Source organism: Hyla sarda, chromosome 6, assembly GCF_029499605.1.
Source record: "Hyla sarda isolate aHylSar1 chromosome 6, aHylSar1.hap1, whole genome shotgun sequence".
Taxonomy (NCBI): domain Eukaryota; kingdom Metazoa; phylum Chordata; class Amphibia; order Anura; family Hylidae; genus Hyla; species Hyla sarda.
Window position 1 is genome coordinate 140671588 of NC_079194.1, and position 22989 is coordinate 140694576.

A 22989-nucleotide genomic window follows, 5' to 3' on the forward strand; every position below is an offset into this window, starting at 1 on the left:
TGCGGGAAGGCAGATCAGAGAAGAAGACGCTGGGAAGGCAGCGGAGCCAGGTGAGGGGACCTCCGTCTGCCGTGCTGGATGATCGGATCGCCGCGGCAGCGATGCGGGCGATCCGATCATCCATTTTAGCGACCGCAATGCTGCAGATGCCGTGATCTGTATTGATCACGGCATCTGAGGAGTTAATGGTGAACATCCGCGGGATTGCTGGTGTCCGCCATTACGGGCGGGTCCCTTGCTGCGATCAGCAGCCGGGACCTGCCGTGCATGATCCGGGCATCGCTCCGATGCTCGCGGTTATGCTTAGGACGTAAATGTACATCCTGGTGCGTTAAGTACCACCTCACCAGGACGTATATTTACGTCCTGCGTCGTTAAGGGGTTAAACCTCTTCAAAAACTCCTGGTCTAATCAACGAAGGTAAGATGTCACAGAATGAGATACATTTGTTTCAACTGTGTGCGATCAAAGTATCATATGATCTGTCACACGATGTTAATATAAATCCACCTGAGAAAAGTAAAAAAACAACCCAAACAATTAATGAAAGGAGCACCATTTAATAAACTAACAAAATGTAAAGAACAACAACATAACTACACGCCGGACACAATAACAGGATAATCTGTAGACACTTTATGGGAGAATGGGCAAACAACAACAAAAAAGCCACTGCTTAAAGAAAATGGGAAAAAACTAATTAAAGGACACCTGCAGTATTACAAACACTTATCCCCTATCCTCAATATAGGGGAAAGTGTTTGATCGCGGGGGGTCCGAATGCTGGGGCCCCCGGCAATCTCCTGTACGGGGCCGCGGCTGTCCCATGCAGGGGGCGTGCCAGCAGCAGCCTGACGTTGCGGCCGGCACGCCTCCTCCAAACATCTCTATGGGAGAGGCGGGGAGGCAGCGTTCGTGCCTCCCCGCATCCCCCATAGAACTGTATGGAGACGGGGCGTCACCGTAAACCTCTAGGTTGACGCTACGTCACCATGAGCACTTATGGCGGCGCCCTGTTAGGGAAATTGGGGAGGGGTCCCAGAGGTCGGACCCCCCGCGATCAAACACTTATCCCCTATCCTGTGGATAGGGGATAAGTGTAATGCCGCTGCAGTTGTCCTTTAAAGGGATTATCCACCATAAGGTTATTTTAGTACTTACCTGCCAGACAGTAATAGCCATGCTTAGGAAGGATCCATGCTTGTCTTGGGGCCGAAAGGCTAGATTATTATAATGCTGAGGCTCTTTTTGTGAACTGGTTATTTCCTGTTGGAGTTTGTTCCCTTAAACTACAAGTCCCATGTTCCTTGTTTGTAAGTGTGAGGTCACTTTTCTCCCTCCCACACATCAGCCACCCCACCCATTGAAACCCACCTGTGATCTCTTCCATACAATATGCAACCATGATTCCTTCCATGCAACTTGAGAAAATCTGAGACAACACTCATTTTGTATGCCTTTAAAAATAAACATCATGGCAAAAAAAATCACAGAAGAATTGCGAGATCACCATAATACACAGGTACAGACACTATATTATGAACTACACTGTTTGTTCAATGCCATGCCCTGACCCCTATAACTTTATATTTCCACCTATCAAGCTATGTTAGGGTTTATTTGTTTGAGCCATGAACTGTAGTTTTTAACTGTACCACTTTTGCGTATATATGACTTTTTGATCACTTTTAATTAAATTTTTTTAAGAGATTTTACGGTAAGTACAAAAAAAATCTCCTTTTCTCTATCGGCTCCATTGGGGGACACAGACCATGGGACGTACCAAAGCCGTCCCTTGGGTGGGCAGAGAAACAGTTAGGCAGACGGCTGAACCACTGCCGCCTGCAACACTTTGCGGCCCAGACTAGCATCAGCCGATGCGAAGGTATGAACCTGGTAGAACCTCGAGAAAGTATGCAAAGACGACCAGGTGGACGCCTTACAGATCTGCGAGGCCGAGGCCCTGTTGAGGAGGGCCCAGGATGCTCCAACAGAACGGGTGGAATGAGCCAAAACCCTAAAGGGTGGGATCTTCCCCTTGCAGCAGTAAGCTTCCGAAATAACAGATCGGATCTACCGAGAAATTGCCAGCGGCAGCGTAGTAGCCTTGGAAAGGCAGGAAACCGGTGGAGGGGAAGTCCACTTAGAGATGAGGTCCTTGGCGAAAGGATATCGGACTTGAATCTTCTTAGAACCCTGAAACTTCCTATCAGGATGCCTCCAGGTCGATTCCAGAATGGCGTCAAATTCATCATGAGAGCTGAACACCTTGGGTGCCGGTCGGGCACGATGAAAGGAAACTTCTGGAGTAACGTCCAAAGTTTCTGAGTCCTCTAGATGAAAGGTGTCTCTTATGGCCGAAAGCAATACATTCACCATGTCCTCTGAGTCAGATGCCGAATCGGAAACCTCGTCCTCAAGTTCTCCAGGAGAGTGTGAACGAGTGGAGGCAGCATTGGAGGAGGGAGACTCTGACCGGGTGCACAGCTCTGGAGAGCCAGAGCGGTGACCACGGGAACACCTTCTGGAAGAATGACGTTTGCGTCCAGAAGGACCGGTGAGGCGAAACCTAAGAGGGGATCGCCCGTGTCTACCAGAAGACCCAGGGGATGAGTCAGATGAGACACCTCTTGAACGCTTGTGAGAGCGTGAAGCATGGGGAGAGGGGGAGCGGGACCCTCTAGAGGGTCGGTGCAAGGTGGACCTCTCCAAGGCAGTCACCAAAGAACGGGAGAGTCAGGTGCAAGGGTTCTGCTGATTGGCCCTTGCAGCTCCCATACGCGCTCACAGCGCCGATTGGTGGCCAGTTCGCCCCCCTGTAGAAGCTCCGGCGGCCCGGGTGGGCGGAGCTAATGTGCCCCGATCGCGCCCCCCCCCCCCCCCCCAAAAAAAAAAACACATTAAATAATAATGGCGCCCGCTCCCGGCCCCGAGCGCACATGAGAAGGCATATGCACCCGGGAGGAACGGAGCGGGCGAGAGTGCCGCCGGCAGCCGCAGCTGCCGAAACGAAAGTAAAATGAAAGTATAACGAGCGCTATGTGCTCATAGAGAAAAGTGCTGAGCGAGATGTAACTGTGCCCCAAACACACTGACTGCCCAAAAGACTGCTCCCCCATATAATAAAGGTGCCCCTTTTCTGCAGGGAATATCCTATGGCCAGCCCCATCTCACAATGCTAAAGTATGAGCTACTGGTCCCAAACTGGGAGACTCGAGATGTTGCAAGTCCGACCTAAGGGGAGGAAAAAATACTCCCCTTAGTCTGAAGAATTTACCTCAAGAAGTCTTCAGAATGTAGTCTTCACTCAGCATTGTCACCTGCAGCAAGCCAAGCTCATAGCGAGGTGAGCAGGGAGGTAGGGGAACCCGGACCCATGAGGTACAACCCCAAGCGCTGACCGTTGGCGAGAGGGGGTTAACAGTACATCCCAGATGCCTGCCACCTCTCGCAATGGGGAAACAGTGAACCGCAGTTCCTGAGTCCCCGCCTGATAAAGGAAAGAAAAAGGGATAAAAGAACTAACTCATTTCCTAACTAGGAAAATAAAAAATAAAAGACTTGGTCTGAGGGGAACCCCAGACCAGTGTCTATCCTCAGACACTAAGCTGAAACTGATCAGCTCAGTGACCTGGAGGCGGGTATACCCTGCTGGGAGGAGCCGACTTTTCTGTTGCCATAGTGTCAAACCTACTAGAGACAGCAGCGTATACCCATGGTCTGTGTCCCCCAATGGAGCCGATAGAGAAACTTTTTATTTCTTTTTTTATTTTTTTTTTAATCAACTGGTGCCAGAACGTTAAACAAATTTGTAAATGACTTCTATTAAAAAATCTTACTCCTTCCAGTACTTTTTAGGGGCTATATACTAGAGAGGAAATGCTTTACTTTTTTAGATTTCTCTGATGTCATGACCACAGTGCTCTCTGCTGACCTATGCTCCTGCTCTGGACAGTTCCTAAAATAGACAGCAGAGGTCAGCAGAGAGCACTGTGGTCATGACATCAGAGAAATTTAAAAAGTAAAGAATTTCCTCTATAGTATAAAGCCCCTAAAAAGTACTGGAAGGATTAAGATTTTTCAATAGAAGAAATTTACAAATTTGTTTAACTTTCTGGCACCAGTTGAGTTAAAAAAAACAACAAAAAAAGGAGATTTTTTAATGCTTACCGTAAAAACTTTCTCGAAGGATCCATTGGGGGACACAGACCATGGGGTGCATGCTGCTGTCTCTAGGAGGTATGACACTACGGCAACAAAAAAAGTCGGCTCCTCCCAGCAGGATATACATGCCTCCAGGCCCTGAGCTAATCAGTTTTAGTTCCAGAACAATAGGAGAGGACCGACAGGTCAAGGAAAAACACGAACTGTCCGAGAACCAAAAGAAAAAAATAACTGAACACACCCTCGGACAGAGAACCAAAGAGGAACCCAAAAAGGGCGGGAGCTGTGTCCCCCAATGGATTCTTCGAGAAAGAGATTTTACGGTAAGCATTAAAAAAATCTCCTTTTCTCTATAGGCTCCATTGGGGGGACACAGACCATGGGACATACCAAAGCCGTCCCTCGGGTGGGCAGATAGTCAGGCAGACGGCTGTTCTACTGCCGCCTTCAGCACTTTATGGCCCAGACTAGCATCAGCCGATGCGAAGGTATGAACTAGGGGTCGACCGTGCCGATAATCACGATTTTGGGCATTATCGGCAATTATCTTGCCGTTAATGCCCCGCATACGGAACACCATCCCCCCCCCCGACCCGCCGCGACCGCCCCTCCCCCCCCCCCCCCCATGGCCCCGCAAAAGCCACTGCAGTTCATAGATTTAAAACGCCCGCTTTAAATCAATGATCTGCAGCGGTGTCGCGGGGGGATAAATAGCCGATAACTTATACAGATATTCCGGTATAAGTTATCGGTTATCGGCCCTAACCTCCACCGATTATCGGTATCGGCCCTAAAAAAAACGATATCGGTCGATCCCTAGTATGAACCCAGTAGAACCTCAAGAAAGTGTGCAAAGACGACCAGGTAGCCACTTTGCAAATCTGCGAGGAAGAGGCTTTGTTCTGGAGAGCCCAGGATGCACCAACAGAACGGGTAGAATGAGCCACAACCCTGAAGGGAGGGATCATCCCCCTTACAGCGATAGGCTTCCGAAATGGCAGTCCGGATCCCCCGAGAAATGGTGTCCTTGTCCCTTACGACGACCTTCCGTAAGGACGAAAAAGGAATCGCACTGAAGAAACGAAGAAGTGATAGAGAGGTAGGACCTAACAGCCCGAACCACATCCAGTTTGTGGAGCAAACGCTCCTTAGGATGAGAAGAAGCAGGACAAAAGGACGGAAGGACAATGTCCTCAGAGATGAAAGGCTGAAACAACCTTAGGCAAAAAGGAAGGATCTGGCCGAAAGACAACCTTGTCCTGGTAAATCACCAGAAACGGAGAACGGCAGGAGAGAGCTGCCAATTCAGACACTCTCCGAATGGAAGTGATAGCAACAAGAAACGACACTTTCCAAGAAAGGAGGCGCAGGGACACCTCCCTAAGGGGTTCAAAGGGGGCACCTTGGAGGACACCCAGAACCAGATTTAAGTCCCAAGGGGGAGAAAGTGACCGATAAGGAGGGGCAGCGTGCACCACTCCTTGAAGGAAGGTCCGGACATGAGAATTAGAAGCCAGAGGATGCTGAAAAAGAATAGAAAGGGCCGAAACCTGACCCTTAAGGGAACTGAGGGACAACCCCAGTTCCAATTCCGACTGCAAGAAGGAGAGAAGACGGGGAACGGAAAAGTAACCGGAGACAAGACCTGAGCTTCACACCAACAAAAATAAGACCGCCAGTTATGGTGGTAAATTTTTGCCGAGGAGGGCTTACGAGCCCTGAGCAAAACCGCGGGCTCTCAAAACCGCGGTCTCAACCGCCACGTCGTCAAATGCAGCGACTGTAAATTGGGGTGGCAAAGAGGACCCTGAGACAGCAGGTCTGGACGAAGTGGAAGGCGCAACGGAGCGTTGTCCAGGAGCCTGACCACGTCGGCGTATCACGTCCTTCGGGGGCCAATCTGGAGCTACCAATATGGCGGGAACGTCCTCTGCTTTGAGCTTCCTCAGAACCCTGGGAAGGAGCGGAAGGGGAGGGAACCGATAGGGCAGGGCAAACCCCGCGCAAGGAATCACTAGGGCATCCACGGCTAGAGCCAGGGGGTCCCGGGACTTTGACACAAATGGAAGAATCTTCCGATTGTGCCAAGACGCGAAGAGGTCCACGTCTGGAATGCCCCAGAGGTCGCAGATCTGCGCGAAGACCTCCGGATATAGAGACCACTCACCGGGGTCGGCTGAGGACCGGCTGAGGAAGTCTGCTTCCCAGTTGAGCACACCCGAATGTGAATCGCTGAAAAGGAGAATTTTTGTCACCTCAGCCATGGCTGCCGAGCTGCGAGTGCCACCTTGCCGATTGAAGTAAGCTACGGTCGTGGCGTTGTCCGACTGGACGCGGACAGGGCGGGTCTGAAGCAGGGACTCCCAATGAAGAAGACAAAGAAGAATCGCCCTCAGTTCCCTGGTCGTTTCCCCCCCGTGGGCACTGGTGTCGCGGCGGTGGTTGTCGCCGCCCAGTGCTGCGCCATTTTGTGCTAGGGACGTTGGGGACCCACTCTAAATAGGTGGCCTTGACGTGGCGAGTGGGCTTGTACTTTTTGATCAAAAAATGTATACTAACAACCTGTTAGTTTTTGATATTATGCTGAGAAGCAATCAGATCATTATACAAGATTGTAGATGTGCACCATGTCTGTTTTCTACCCGAATTCACACTGTGTTTTCTATCCCCTCCTTTTTTTTGTTTGAACATGTGCTGTACTCTTCCCTACCCCCTCAGCTCAATCCTATATAAGTAGTAGTTAGCTACACAGGGGCCATTTCTTTCCTAGCAGCCTCCCAGTCTGACTGGGAGAGCATGGTGGGTGAGCTATTGCACCTTGTTCACACTGGTGTGGTGCTGTGCGGCGTCTGTTGCTGCCGTGGCGCCTTGTCTGCGGGGAGGTGCGACCCATGGACTGGTTTGAGTGGCATTGGGGCCGCTCTGCCGGTGGGTCGTTTCCCCCCCCCCCCCCCCCACCCCGTGGGCACTGGTGTCGCGGCGGTGGTCCCCGCCCAGTGCTGAGCCATTTTGTGCTAGGGACGTTGGGGACCCACTCTAAATAGGTGGCCTTGACGTGGCGAGTGGGCTTGTACTTTTTGATCAAAAATGTATACTAACAACCTGTTAGTTTTTGATATTATGCTGAGAAGCAATCAGATCATTATACAAGATTGTAGATGTGCACCATGTCTGTTTTCTACCCGAATTCAGACAAAGAAGAATCGCCCTCAGTTCCAAGATGTTTATCGGAAGAAGGACTTCTTGGGGAGACCAGAGGCCTTGAACCGTCTAGTCCATGAACACACAGCCCCAGCCCGACAGACTGGCATCTGTTGTAACCCCCTGCCAGTGGAGGGGAAGAAATGATCGCCCTTGAAGAAGAAAGGAGGAGCGGAGCCACCAGAGCAGAGACTGACTGATCCGACGAGGGAGAGCAATCTTGCGATCGAGAGACAGAGGAGATCTGTCCCATCGAGAGAGAATCGCCAGTTGAAGGGGGCGATAATGAAACTGGGCAAAAGGTACGGCCTCCATGGCCGCACCATCCGATCCAAGACTTCCATGCAAGGGAAACTGGGACCTAGGCCCGAAGGGAGCGGAATCCTGACAGGAGAGTCAGACGTTTGTCCAGCGGAAGGCAAATCCGGGCAGAGGCCGTGTTGAACTGAAGTCCCAAGAAGATCAGAGACTGGGTGGGAGAGAGGACAGACTTGTCCCAGTTGACCATCCACCCGAAGCGATCCAAGGTCTGGAGAGTGAGACCCACATTCTCCAGAGTCTGGACACTGGTGGGAGCCTTGATGAGAAGGTCATCCAGGTAAGGGATCACTGAGACTCCTCTCGACCGCAACAGGGCTATCACTGGCGCAAGGATCTTGGTAAAGACCCGAGGAGCAGTGGCCAGACCAAAGGGGAGGGCTACGAATTGAAAATGCCCCTCCGGAACCGCAAAGCGGAGGTACCGCTGATGGCCGGGAATATTGGAACATGGAGGTAGGCATCCTTGATATCCACCGAAGAAAGAAACTCCCCTTTTTCCATGGATGCCACTACTGAATGGAGAGATTCCATTCGGAAGTGGCGGATGAGAAGATGATGGTTGAGACGCTTGAGGTCCAGGATTGGCCGCACAGAACCGCCCTTCTTGGGGACCACAAAAAGATTGGAATAGAAACCCCGAAAACGTTCCCCTGGAGGAACGGGGACAATGACTCCTTGGAGAAGTAGGGACTGGAGGGCCTCCCGAAACTGCTTCGCCAGAGAAGGAGACCGGGGGGCCCGGGACTGAAAAAAGATCGATCCCTCGGAAGGGAGGCAAATTCGATTCAGTATCCGTTGGACACCACGTCCCTGACCCAAGAGTCCTGAATGTGTGCGGTCCAGATGTCTCGAAAAAGTAATAGACTGCCTCCCACCCGAGAAAAATCTGCGGGTGTGGGCTTCACTTCATGCGGAAGTGGGTTTACGGTTCCCCTATTTGGCCGCAAAACGTCCGGAACGGTTGGTGTCCGACTTCCAAGACGGGCGCGCCCGGAACGAGGGAGCCTTCTTGTCCCGCGAAGGCGCTTGCCCAGACCCCTTAATCTCGTCAAGGCGCTTGCCAAAAAGACAGGTACCAGTAAAAGGAAGCTCGGTGAGACCTTTTGGAGGTGGCATCCGCATCCCACGCCTTAAGCCACATGGAACGGCGGAGGGCCGCTAGGTGACCAACAGCAAAGGCAGCACAACGGGCTGACTGCATGGAAGCTGTGCACAGAAAGTCCCCAGCTTTAGAGCATTGGAGAACCAAAGCAGACAGATCCTCTGGGGAGGATCCCGCCAGGATACCCTGACGAGTTTTGAGCACCACACCGATAGGGCCTTGGATACCCATGCAGAGGCGAAGGTGGGAAGCAGAGAAGAGCCTGCTGCTTCAGAGGCAAACTTCGCTAAGGACTCCACCTTCTTGTCTGTCGGATCCTTGAAGGCAACCGCATCTACTAGCGGCAGTGTAGTAGCCTTAGAGAGGCGGGAAACTGGTGGATCCACCGAGGGAGGGGAAACCACCTTTGAGACAAGGTCCTTGGCGAATGGATAACACACTTGAACCTTCTTCATTCCCGGGAACCTCTTGTCCGGATGTCTCCATGCAGATTCCAGAAGGGTGTCAAATTCAGTGTGAGAGCTGAACATTTGAGGTGCTGGTTTAGCACGATGAAAGGATACTTCAGGAGTAACGTCCGAAGATCCTGGGTCCTCTAAGTGAAAGGTGTCTTTTATGGCTGCAACCAATGAGTTTACCGATTCAACTGTATCCGAGCGGTCCTCTGAGTCAGATGCCGATTCGGAAGCCTGATCCGCCAGTTCACCAGGAGAATGTGAACGAGTGGAGGCAGCCCTGGAGGGGGGCGACCCGGATAGGGTACGCAGCTCTGGCGAGGCAGAGCGGCGACTCCGGGAACATCCTCTGGAGGAGCGACGTTTGTGACCAGATGACACGGGGGGGCGGGACCCACGAGGGGAGCACCCACGTGTTCTTGAAGACTCAATGGAAGAGTCAGAAGAAGCACTCCTAGCACGCTTGTGAGAGCGTGAAGAATGTGGATAAGAGGAGGGGGACCCTTTAGAGGGCCGGCACAGGGCAGACCTCATCAAGGCAGACACCACATCACGGGAGGCCTCAGCCACCGAACGGGAGACTTGAGTTAAGTCAGCCATATACTGGGATAGGGAAGAAACCCAGGCTGGAGGGGCGGCCGAATCCACCGAGACTGAAAGAGCATCTGGGGGTGCCAGGGGGAGCAGTGGAGCAGGCAGAGCAAATGGGTTCAGCAGAACCAGGCATTTTGGAATTACAGCTCTTATAGACAAAATAGTAAACTAATGCTTCAGTTGTCTGTTTAGAGGGAGGAACAGTTCTGGGTATGGACATAATGAAAAAAAGAACTCTCTCACCCAAGTCTGTGTCCCCAGGGCAGCTGCTGTGAGATGAACTCCGCTCTAGTGTAGATAAAGAGGGAGAAAAAAAATCAGCCAATAGCCAGAGAGGGGCGTGCCTGGAGCAAGGGCACTGCTGATTGACCCCTGCCACCTACAATCGCGCGCACAACGCTGATTGGAGGACAATTTGCACCCCCCAGTAAGCTCCGGCGGCCCTGTGGGCAGAGCTAAAACGCCCCGGCCGCCGAAGAAGAAACATAGTAACGGTGCCAGCTCCTTGCCCCGAGCGCACATGTCATCCGCATATGCGCTCGCGGGGAAGTGAGCGGCCGAAACTCTTACTCGTTGGCGGCAGACTGCTGCCGAAAGTGAAAGTAAGTCGGCGCTTCATGCGCCCGTACAGTATAAACGCTGCGGCTGTGAGCTGCATAAGTAAAAGCACACACATCCACACATAACTTAAGTGCATGTGAACAACTGAGCCCCTTCATCCAAAAATGCCACTGCTCGCCCCAGAAATAAAGATAAAGCCCCTTGTCCAGGCCAGCCCAAGTAGACCCTGAAAGGTGGGCCAAAAACTGAGGGTCTCCAGAGGTTGCAAGTCTGCACCTAAGGGAGAAAGGGAATATATGCTCACCTCAGAAGAACTTCCCTAATGGATTCTTCTGTGGGGACATCAGTCAGCTTTCTGTCACCTGCATCACGCCGAGCTACCATGTGCGAGCGAGGTGAGCAGGGAATAGGGGGACCCGGACCCATGAGGTACAACCCCAGGTGCTGACTGTTGGCGAGAGGGGGTTAACAGCACATATACACAATGTCTGTGCCTCCTCAAACGCAATGGGGAAACCGTGAGCCGCAGTTGCCGAGTCCCCACCTGAAAACATGAAAGAAAAAGGAATAAAACACTAACACATCCCTAACTAGGAAAATAATAAAACATAAGACCTAGTCTGGAGAATTCTAGACCATGTCCACCTCCTTCAGACACCAAGCTAAAACGGATTAGCTCAGGGCCTGGAGGCGGGTATATCCTGCTGGGAGGAGCCAACATTTTTTGTTGCCATAGTGTCATACCTCCTAGAGACAGCAGCATACACCCCATGGTCTGTGTCCCCCAATGGAGCCAAGAGAGAAAAAACGGGAGTACCCCTTTAAAAAGGAGATGTCCGGTACGGACTATTCCATCCACCCCAGGCTGCAAAAAATTAGAAAACAAACTTTCACTTACCTTCCTACGTTCCCCCGCAACAGCTGATCGGTCTACTTCCCTTAGCCCGGGATGTCACACGGCGCTTCAGCCTATCACTGGCCGCAGCGATGTCCCGCCTTGGCCGGTGACAGACTGAAGCACTGTGTTTTTTTTTTTTGTGGCACAGTAAAAAGGAGATTTTTTATGCTTACCGTAAAATCTCTCTCTCGAAGGATCCATTGGGGGACCCAGACCATGGGTGTATGCTGCTGTCACTAGGAGGCTTGACACTATGGCAAAAGAAAAGTCGGCTCCTACCAGCAGGGTATACCTGCCCGAAGGCACCTGAGGTAATCAGTTTTAATCCCAGAGCAATAGGAGAAAACCGACAGGTCAAGAGAAAACCACAAACTGTCCGAGCAATCAGAAGAAAAGGCCACTGAACACATCTTCAGACAGAGAACTGAAATAAGAACACCAGAAAAAAGGGTTGGAGCTGTGTCCCCTAATGGATCCTTCGAGAAAGAGATTTTACGGTAAGCATAAAAAAAATCTCCTTTTCTCTATCGGCTCCATTGGGGGACACAGACCATGGGACGTACCAAAGCCGTCCCTTGGAAGGGTAAGGAATCAGACAGGTGGACGGTTGGACCACTGCCGTCTGCAACATCTTACAGCCCAGAGTAGCACCAACTGATGCAAAGGTATGAATCTGGTAGCACCTTGAGAAAGAGTGCAAATACGACCACGCGGACGCCTTACAGAACTGCAAGACCGAAGTCACGTAGCGGAAAACGGGTGGAATGAGACAAATCCCTGAAGGGTGGGATCTTCCCCTTGCAGCGGTAAGCTCCCAAAATGGTTGTCTTGTCCAACGACCACAACAGGTTGTGGAACAAACGCTTCCACGGATGAGAAGGGGCCGGACAAAAGGACGGTAGGACGATGTTCTCATTGAGATGAAAAGGCCAAAACCATCAGGTACGAAGGACGGACCTGGACGGAAAACAAAACAATTTGTCCTGGTATACAACCAGGAAGGGAGAATGGCAGGAGAGAGATGCCAGCTCTGACACCCTCCTAACAGAGGGAAGAGTAATAAGGAACGCCACCTTCCGGGGAAGGAGGCGAAGAGAAATGTCCCCGAGAGGTTCAAAAGGGGGGCCTTGCAGAGCATCTAAGACCAAGTGCAAGTCCCAGGGGAAAAAAGGGGACTGATGAGGGGCAGCTTGTGCCACTCCCTGAACTAGGTTCGGACATGATAATTGAACACCAGAGAACGTTGAAAAAGAATGGAAACGGCCGAACCTTTGACCCCGAAGGGAGCTGAAAGCCAACCACGACCGGAGAAAAAGGCTGAGTTTCACACCAACAGAAAAAACCGCCAGGTATGGTGGTAAATCTTGCAGAGGAAGGCTTGTGAGCCCTCAGCATGGTGCAAACCACTTGGGAAGAGAAACCGCGGGTCCTCAGAACCGCTGTCTCAACCGCCACGCTGTCATAGGGACCTATAACACAGCACACACTGATCTTCTATGCTGATCACTGGTTTCTCATAAGAAACCAGTGATCAACGATTCTGCCGCATGACTGCTCAGGCCTGGATCTCAGGCACTGAGCAGTCATTCGGCGATCGGACAGCGAGGAGGCAGGAAGGGGCCCTCCCGCTGTCCTGTCAGCTGTTCGGGATGCCGCGATTAGCCGCGGCTATCCCGAACAGCCCGACTGAGCTAGCCAGCCACTTTCGGTTTCACTTTTAGCCGCGCGGCTCAGCTCTGAGCGCGCGGCTAAAGGGTTAATAGTGCGCGGCGCCGCGATCGGCGCAGCGCGCTATTAGAGGCGGGTCCCGGCTTCACTATGACGCCGGGCCCGCCGCGATATGACGCGGGGTTACTGTGTAACCCTGCGTTATATCAGGAGAGCAGGACCAAGGGCGTACCTGTACGCCCTTGGTCCTTAAGAGGTTAAGCCACATGGAGGGACAGTGGCTACCAGGTAGCTTGTGGCAAAGGCAGCACAGTGGCTGCGCATGGGAGCAGAACACAGAAAATCTCCAGCTGCGGAGCATCGGAGAGCTAGATTAAATAAAACCTCCAGAGGGATCTTGAAGACTACCCTGGCGGAGATGGGAGACCATACTGAAAGGCCCCTTGACACCCAGGCCGAAGCAAAAGCAGGACGATCCTGCTGTCTCAAAGGCAAAGTTTGCCAAAGTCTCCACCTTTATGTCCGCAGGATCCTTGAAGGCAGCCTGATCAGCCAACGGCCAGGTAGGCGCCTTAGAGGTGGGACACCGGCAGATCCACAGTTGGAGAGGAGGTCCACCGAGCAATGAGGTCCTTGGCGAAGGGATACCACGCTTGAACCTTCTTCATTTCCTGAAACTTCTTGTCAGGGTGCCTCCAGGTGGATACCAGCAGGGCGTAAAATTCAGCGTGAGGGCTGAAGGTGTTGGGTGCCGGTCGGGCACAAAAAAAGGAGACTTCTGGAGCCACGTCCGAAGTTCCTGGGTCCTTTAGATGGAAGGTGTCTCTTATGGCAGAAACCAATGAGTACACCACATCAGGCATCCGTGCGTTCCTTTGAGTCAGAGGCCGAATCAGAAACCTCATCCACAAGTTCTCCAGGTGAATAGGAACAAGGTGAGGCAGCCCTGGAAGAGGTCGGGCACAATGAGAGGAAACTTCTGGACCACGTCCGAAGTTCCTGGGTCCTTTAGCTGGAAGGTGTCTCTTATGGCCGAAACCAATGAGTACACCACATCAGGCATATCTGTGCGGTCCCCTGGGTCGGAGGCCGAATCAGAAGCCTCATCCACAAGTTCTCCGGGTGAATGGGAACGAGGTGAGGCAGCCCTGGAGGATGGGCACGATGAAAGGAAACTTCTGGAGCCACGTCCGAAGTTCCTGGGTCCTCTAGATGGAAGGTGTCTTATGGCCGAAGCCAATGATTGCACTATGTCCGACATATCCCAAGCGTAAAACTTCATCCACAAGTTCTCCAGGGGAATGGGAACGTGTGAGGCGGCCCTGGAAGAGACAGAGAGACAGAGAGAGACAGAGACAGAGAGAGAGAGAGAGAGACTGACCTGGTATGCGGGTCTGGAGAGCCAGAGCGGCGACCATGGGAGCGTCCTCAAGGGGAGTGACGCTTGCTACAAGCTGGAGTAACGGGGCAATGCCTGTGAGGGGAGCGCCCGTGCTTGCCGGGCCGGTGTAGGGAGGACCTCTCCAAGGCAGTCATCACAGAACGGGAGACCTGAGCCAAGTCTGATATAGACTGGGAGAGGGAGGAAACCCAGGCTGGAGGGACGGCCGAACCCACCGGGTCTGGAAGAGCATCCGGGGTAGAAATAGCAGGGGGGTCTGGGGGAGCAGTGGTGCAGGCAGAACAAGAGGGTTCAGTAGAACCAGAAATTTTTGAGTTACAGCTTTACAGGTGTAATAAGTAACTAAGGGCTAGTTATCTGTTGGGAGAGAGGAACAGTTCTGGGCATGGACCACATCTCCCAATTCTGTCCCTAAGGCAGCTGCTGTGAGTAGCATTTTTGCCCATTCAGAACTGCGGCTGATGAAGAAGAGGGGGCTGTGCTAAACACAAGGGCTCTATGATTGGCCCTGCAATAATCCCCTATGCGTGCACACAGCGCTGATTGGGGTGCAGTTCGCGCCCTTGTGCAGGCTTCGGCGGCCCTGGGTGGGCGGAGCCAACGCGCACTGGGCCGCCCAAGTAATATACAGTAATATACAGGCGAGATACGGTCGGCAGCTGCGCTGCCAAAATGAAAGTAAGAACGGGCGCCGAGCACCCGTAAAGAAAGATATGCGCCGCGGCTGCCTCTTGCAGCTGCGGTAATACTGTGAAACACCACACACACATGATAACTAAAACATACATGTGCCTGCTCAGCCCCAGATATAATAAAGAACCCCCAATAAAGGAAAGGAGGGAAATCCCTCCTGGCCAGCCCCAACAGTCCCCATATAGAAGAGTGGGCCAAAAACTGGGGGTCTCCAGATGTTGTCACCTGCATCATGCCGGGCTACCATGTGTGAGCGAGGCGAGCAGGGAGGTAGGGGGACCCGAACCCATGAGGTACAACTCAAGGCGCTGACCGTTGGCGAGAGGGGGTTAACAGTACATAAACGCGATGTCTGTGCCCCCTCAATCGCAATGGGGAAACAGTGAGCCGCAGTTCCTGAGTCCCCACCTGAAAACAGGAAAGAAAAAGGAATAAAAAACTAACACGTCTCCTAATCCTAGGAAAATAAAAAATATGAGACCTGGTCTGGGGAGAACTCCAGACCAGTGTCCACCTCCTTAAGACACTGAGCTAACTCAGGTGCCTGTGGGCGGGTATACCCTGCTGGGAGGAGCCGACTTTTCTTGTTTCCATAGTGTCACGCCTCCTAGTGACAGCAGCATAAGCCCATGGTCTGTGTCCCCCAATGGAGCCAATAGAGAAAACTAGATTTTTGTGCTTTTCTTGTTGGATTCATTGCCCTACACAGCACTATGGGTATAGGCTCTTGCCACTAGGAGGCGACACCAGGCACACTAGGCTAACCTGTTTATGAAAAAAGCAGTAGGCAGGCAATGAAGTGTAGGAACCAACAACAGCCTAAGCCCTGGAAGAGAAAACAAAACTACACAAACAAGAACCCCAGGTTCAGAAGGAACCAAAAAGAGGGTTGGAGCAGTTTCCCCTAATAAATCCAACGAGAAAGGGATTTTACAGTGATTAAAAAAGCTCCAATGTCCGCCATGCAAACTCCAAACAAATCTATATGAAGAAATACTTACAAATGTGACTTCTAACATATATATCTTTACAAAATTGTCACTTTACACATACAAAAAGAGATAAAGTTGGGCACTGCTATGACACGGACTCCTCGTGTGCCAATAATGGACAATATGCCTATATCAGTAAGAAGCGTATCGTGGTGCTCTGACTGAAGACTATTTTTTTCTGATGTCTTCATGCAAGTTTAAAGGGGTACTCCACCCCTAGACATCTTATCCCCTATCCAAAGGATAGGGGATAAGATGTCAGATCGCCGAGGTGGGATCCCCGCTGCGGCACCCCGCTATTACAGCAAAGAGTGAGTTCGCTCTGTGCGTAATGACGGGCGATACAGGGGACGGAGCAGCGTGACATCATGGCTCCACCCCTCGTGACATCACGGCCCGTCCCCTTAATGCAAGTCTACGGCAGGGGGCGTGATGACCGCCACGCCCCCTCCCATAGACTTGTATTGAAAGGGGCGGGACGTGACGTCACGAGGGGCGGAGCCGTGATGTAACGATGCTCCGGCCCCTGTATTGTCATTACGTGCAGAGCGAACTCGCTCTGTGCTGTAATGATAGCGCAGTGCCGCAGCGGGGATCCCGGGGATCCCCATCAGCGGGACCGTGGCGATCTGACATCTTATCCCCTATCCTTTGGATAAGGGATAAGATGTCTAGGAGCGGAGTACTCCTTTAAAGTCAGCACTCACCACGTAGAGTATCTTCTTTTATTAAATGCTCACATTACACAAGGCTGGTGGTACCCCTCTACATGTCATCCCATCCTGTTATAATAATGTGAGTATTTAATAAAAGAAGACACTCTGAAGATGAGGTGAGTGCAAACTTTCATTTTTTCTGATATCTTCATGAGACTTTTCATTTTGTATATAACTCAGTCCAGAATATTAGAGCACAATACAGCAGCTAACAGATCATGGTTACCTTCAGTAAGGGCGCTCTCCTGGTGCCTGTTAGAATATGTTCAGTTTTGCGGGATAGATCCTCCAAGAGAAAGACAAGCTCAGCCGGTCCCAGCTGTACCACTTCTGTAGCCTGCAGGACATGTCACAATATCAGTATACCAGCGCAGAGAATAATTGGCTACTGCTCACAATAGAGCACTGATATCTTATTAGTGTTATATCATGTGATACAGTCATGGCCGTAAATGTTGGCACCCCTGAAATTTTTCTAGAAAATGAAGTATTTCTCACAGAAAAGGATTGCAGTAACACATGTTTTGCTATACACGTTTATTCCCTTTGTGTGTATTGGAACTAAACAAAAAAAGGGAGGGAAAAAAAGCAAATTGGACATAATGTCACACCAAACTCCAAAAAATGAGCTGGACAAAAATTATTGGCACCCTTTAAAAATTGTGGATAAATAAGATTGTTTCAAGTATGTGATGCTCCTTTAAACTCACCTGGGGCAAGTAACAGGTGTGGGCAAAATAAAAATGCCACCTGAAAGAAGATAAAAAGGAGAGAAGTCCACTTAGTCTTCGCATTGTGCGTCTGTGTGTGCCACACTAAGCATGGACAACACAAAGAGGAGAAGAGAACTGTCTGAGGACTTGAGAACCAAAATTGTGGGAAAATATCAACAATCTCAAGGTTACAAGTCCATTTCCAGAGATGATGATTTGTCTTTGTCCACAGTGTGCAACATTATCAAGAAGTTTTCAACCCATGGCAAACAGCAACACATGTCCCTGGGTGTGGATGGAAGAGAAAAACTGATGAAAGATGTCAACGCAGGATGGTCCGGATGGTGGATAAGCAGCCCCAACCAAGTTCCAAAGATATTCAAGCTGTCCTGCAGGCTCAGGGAGCATCAGTGTCAGTCGACATTTAAATGAAATGAAACTCTATGGCGGGAGACCCAGGAGGAACCCACTGCTGACACAGAGAAATAAAAAAGCAAGACTAAATTTTGCCAAAATGAACTTGAGTAAGCCAAAATCCTTCTGGGAAAACATCTTGTGGACAGATGAGACCAAGATAGAGCTTTTTGGTAAAGCACATCATTCTACTGTTTACCGAAAACGTAACGAGGCCTACAAAGAAAAGAACACCGTACCTACAGTGAAATATGGTGGAGGTTCAATGATGTTTTGGGGTTTTGCTGCCTCTGGCACTGGGTGCCTTGAATGTGTGCAAGGCATCATGAAATCTGAGGATTACCAACGGATTTTTGGTCGCACTGTATGGCCCAGTGTCAGAAAGCTGGGTTTGCGTCCGAGATCTTGGGTCTTCCAGCAGGACAATGACCCCAAACATGCGTCAAAAAGCACCCAGAAATGGATGGCAACAAAGTGCTGGAGAGTTCTGAAGTGGCCAGCAATGAGTCCAGATCTAAACCCCATTGATCACCTGTGGAGAGATCTTAAAATTGCTGTTGGGAAAAGGCGCCCTTCCAATAAGAGAGACCTGGAGCAGTTTGCAAAGAAAGAGTGGTCCAAAATTCCGGCTGAGAGGTGTAAGAAGCTTGTTGATGGTTATAGGAAGCGAATGATTTCAGTTATTTTTTCCAAAAGGGTGTGCAACCAAATATTAAGTTAAGGGTACCAATAATTTTGTCCAGCTCATTTTTGGAGATTGGTGTGACATTATGTCCAATTAGCTTTTTTCCTCCCTTTTTTGGTTTAGTTCCAATATACACAAAGGGAATAAACATGTGTATAGCAAAACATGTGTAACTGCAATCCTTTTCTGTGAGAAATGCTTCATTTTCTTGAAAATTTTCAGTGGTGCCAACAATTACGGCCATGACTTTATATGTATGGATCATAATGGATGTTTCACCAGATACTGTCCTTTACAAGATACAAGAATGCATAATGCATTATTTTCCTATCATCAACCAAAATGTGCTGGAACTAAAGCTTTAGTTTGGCAGCACACATCCAGTTTACCTTTGTACACATATTAGTGTCCAGCAGCGAACGTGTGACAAGGCCATTCTGGAGAACTGTAAACACGTCAATATCCAGCTCCCTGAAGAATGGCCGAAAACTGCTCAGGCTAACGGAGGGTCTGCTGTTCTCCTCTTTCTCCTGCAACATCAATGGCAAGATATAATACAACAGTAAAGAAGAGAGGTGGGTCCTAAGAATGAAGAGAGTGACCTGAAATCATCTATGGAGCTAGTTTACCTTCTCAGCCTGGCTCTTCTGTGTCTCCTGTGGCACAGAGTCCAGCTGGTCCTCTTCTGTCGATGAATTCTTCCCATCCCCCAGTGGCCGCTTCTTCCCTTAGATATAACAAACACTGCAATAAGCATAAACGCTATATGAAACAACCCTATCCAGCCCTTCACTTATGGAGGAAAACTGGTCAGGAAGTTTAGAGCCAAGGCTGTAAAAAAAAAAAAAAAAAAAAAAAAAATCAAGTCATCAGCTCCTGAACTCTTCTCACTGCTCTGGTGCAAATGGTCAACTCATCAGATGCACAGTAAAAATCCCATCCTTCCCAACACTCACAAGAACAGTCAGGAACGTGAAGAGCAAAAAAAAAAAAAAAAAAAAAAAAAAGAATACCTCACAAGCTAACATCTGACCTTTCCTGTACAGGCAAATACTACCTTTCTTTGTCTTCTTTGTGGTGGTGACTGCAGGTACCACAGGAGGAGAGACCTCAGTTTGCTCACATTCAAAATGTGCACATGGAGGATTATAACCAGGACAACCTGAGGAAAAAGCTGAACATAAGTGAATGTCCTCCAGGTAGTAATATGGAGCACAGAATTACAGTTATATTCTTGTACCAAGGCAAGTATTATAGTAGTTATGTTCTTGCACATAGGAGACAGTTTTGTTGTATAGTCCTGTACATAGGTATCAGTAACATATTAGTCGTATTCCTTAACATAGAGGGCAGTATTATAGTAGTCATTCTTGTACATGGAAGAGTTTCATAGTAGTTATATGAAGATAGCCGAAGACACTGGTCACATTCTTCCATCCAAAATTTGTATGAATAAACTAAGTATTGGCAAAATTTACTGCCAGATTGGAATTTTAGCTATTTATGGGAACATAATAAAATCTCATTAAAACAAATTTTTGCTATTGCACTCCTTATGGTAAATACAAAATCTTTCTAATGTACTTTGTTTAAAAAACAAAAACATTTTAGTTTTCTATGTTTTATTTGTGTTTTAAAAAGCTGCCACTAGGTGTCTCCCTACTTGTCCAGAGCACATTTCCCCCACCAATTTCTGGCAGAAGTCCAAAATCAGGAAATGCAGTCTGGAGTGCTGAAGCCTTAGCCAATCATAGCTCCTCTCACACACTAAACTGCTCTGGGCTGTGTCTAGTAGAGTGAGGGAGGAAGTTCTCCCCTGTATGGCTTCAGATGATGTCATGCCTGCTGGGGAACGCCCCTTCCCAGTCTGTGAATCTGACTGACTGAGAAGAAAATACAGAGCAATATCAATAATCAAATAATAAAAATAAAGGCAGGGTGTGGTTTATCATGTTAAAGGGAGTGAACCGGGAGGATTATAAAATTTAACAAGATCATGAGAGGTACTCTTTAACAATAGACAGATAAGTTATACCAGGCAAACACTTCTCCAAGACGGACCGCAGCCATGTGATATTCTGTAGACGGCTCAGCACTTTCCCCTTCATGTCAGCATTTGGCTGCTTACAAAAGGCATTGACCACCTGCAGAGAACAACTCAGTGTCACTCAGGATGTTCCAGCTAGAAGTGGAAGATATCAAGGTTATATCATAGCTACCTCTATAAACCAGTTAATAGCCAGGAAAAGAAGCGAGCACAGGAACTCCCGTTCTTGCTTGGACAGAGACTCCATCTTGTCGATAACTTCCAGGTCTGTGAGGTAGAGTGGGCAGCCTTCTCAGAGACAAAAAGTATGACAGATTACAGGGTACAATGCTGTGTGTCAGTAGCAGGTTACACAGCAAAAAAAACAGACATAATACAAGACTGTACCTAACAATGCATCAATTTCATCCAAGTTACCATCAAACTCATCCTCTATGCAGAGACGAAGCAATCGAAAAAACGGAGACAAGCAAAGAGAAGACACAAGGCTGTGGGGAAGAAAGGGACACATGTTAAATATAGACAGAAAGAAGTCACAGCACACATGCAGACAATAAATAAAGTTTATAATATGTGGTGTGGCAAATTGAAGTGGTTGGCTGGTGAAAAACAAGTATAATTAAACACTAATAAAAAGTTTTAAGCCATAGTGCACATATATCTCACATGAGCACTGCTGTCTGGTTGTAGCTGTGATATCACATCACACTTTCTGAATGCAAAGCTCCTTCCTTCCCCCCCCTCCTGTATGCTCTGAAGTGATATGAAGAGGAAAGCTCACATTACTGTTCATTAGATTTATGACTCCTTAGAGAAGGCAAACTTTATAAGTCAGAGAAGTTTCCCTCAGAAAAGCTGTCTTATCTAAGGAGTCGTAAATTTAATGAGCAGTAATGAGCTCCACATTCACATCACTGATCTTGTCCCAAATTAACAGAAGGGGGGGGGGGGGGGGCAGGAACAGATCAAAACTGCATTCAAAGACTGTGATGTCACAGCTACTAGTGATAGAAAGCACTGCTGATAATGGAAGATCTGTGCACTATTGCTAATACTTTCTCAAATTCCCATTCGGGCTTGCGCCTTCCTGGGACTAAATTCCCAAAGATAGGGAACCCTACAATATAAAAATTTACTTTTTTTTATTTATCTCAATTAAAATTGTGAATTTTGTGAGAAATCAAAAATAGTGGACATAAACCCACAGACATCGGGTCAGATTAGGGTTATTGTTATTCATTCCCATTTATATTTTTCAGGTAGTTGGATATAGGACTCCTTATTTTTGTCGGATTCATTTCCTTTTGCATCCAACTCTTAATTATATTGTATAGACTGTCCCAATGCTGCTGTTAAAATTACACACACTGACACCCCCCCAACGTTTCGCCGGCAATAACCGGTTTTATCAAGGGTCAAGGTGCTAATGGCATCACTTGTCTAGATTGCAGAGTTTAAATACCCTCTGTTTGTAAGCGGAGGAGACTTTCCACTCCGCTTCTTCCAATCAGATTTAGTTTCTTATTGACCATGTCAATTCTGCTTCCGAATGTACTCCCTGAGTGGTCAGGTAAACCTATTGCACCTTTTATTAGCCAATAGTCTCCTTACCTATATGCAGGTAGTTTGCGGACCAGCGCTTTTGTACGTTGCCATGGTCCACATACTTCCGGGTTCTGTGCGGTCACGTGTGTTGTCACCTGATCCTTTCGTCATTCTCTGACGCCCAATCTCTATTATCAACTAGCATAGGTAAGTTATTGTACTAATAATTATCAATATTGGTGCAGTATATTAATTATATATAGGATATGGTGGTATACAAATTAGTATGTTTTTGGTCTATGCTGTGGATCTATTTTTCCTTTGATATTCCCAATATGTATTCTTTAATTTCATTGTTTTTTATTCTTTTATTATGTCACATTCAATTAACTCCTTAAGGACACATGACGTACCGGTACGTCACGAGTCCGCTCCCGATCTATAACGCGGGCCCGGCCCGTGGCTAATAGCACGCGGCATTGATCGCGGTGCCGCGCGCTATTAACCCTTTAGACGCGGCGTTCAAAGTTGAAAGCTGCATCTAAAGTGAAAGCATGCCGGTTAGCTCAGGGAGCTGTTCGGGATAGCCGCCACAAAATCGCGGCACGGATCTTACTGGACAGCTGGAGGATCCATACCTGCCTCCTCGCTGTCCGGTCCCCGAACGACTGCTCAGTGCCTGAGATCCAGGCTTGAGCAGTTAAGCGGCAGAATCAGCGATCACTGTTTCCTATGAGAAACCAGTGATCAATGTAATAGATCAGTGTGTGCAGTATTATAGGTCCCTATGGGAGCTATAACACTGCAAAAAAAAAGTG

At 49.1% G+C, this 22989-nt stretch overlaps 1 protein-coding gene across 4 annotated transcripts in view; it reads right to left on the reverse strand.

Annotated features, from left to right (window-relative positions):
• The window catches only part of FANCD2 (FA complementation group D2), a 165435-nt gene that overhangs the window by 63404 nt on the left and 79042 nt on the right, over positions 1-22989 (reverse strand). For all 4 annotated transcript variants that reach the window (XM_056525269.1, XM_056525270.1, XM_056525271.1 and 1 more), the window contains 7 exons: positions 21014-21114; positions 20799-20914; positions 20615-20723; positions 19637-19741; positions 19209-19306; positions 18969-19109; positions 16994-17104 (listed from right to left, as the gene is read on the reverse strand). In XM_056525269.1, the coding sequence (XP_056381244.1) occupies positions 16994-17104; positions 18969-19109; positions 19209-19306; positions 19637-19741; positions 20615-20723; positions 20799-20914; positions 21014-21114 (781 nt within the window). The remainder of the gene's footprint in view (positions 1-16993; positions 17105-18968; positions 19110-19208; positions 19307-19636; positions 19742-20614; positions 20724-20798; positions 20915-21013; positions 21115-22989) is intronic.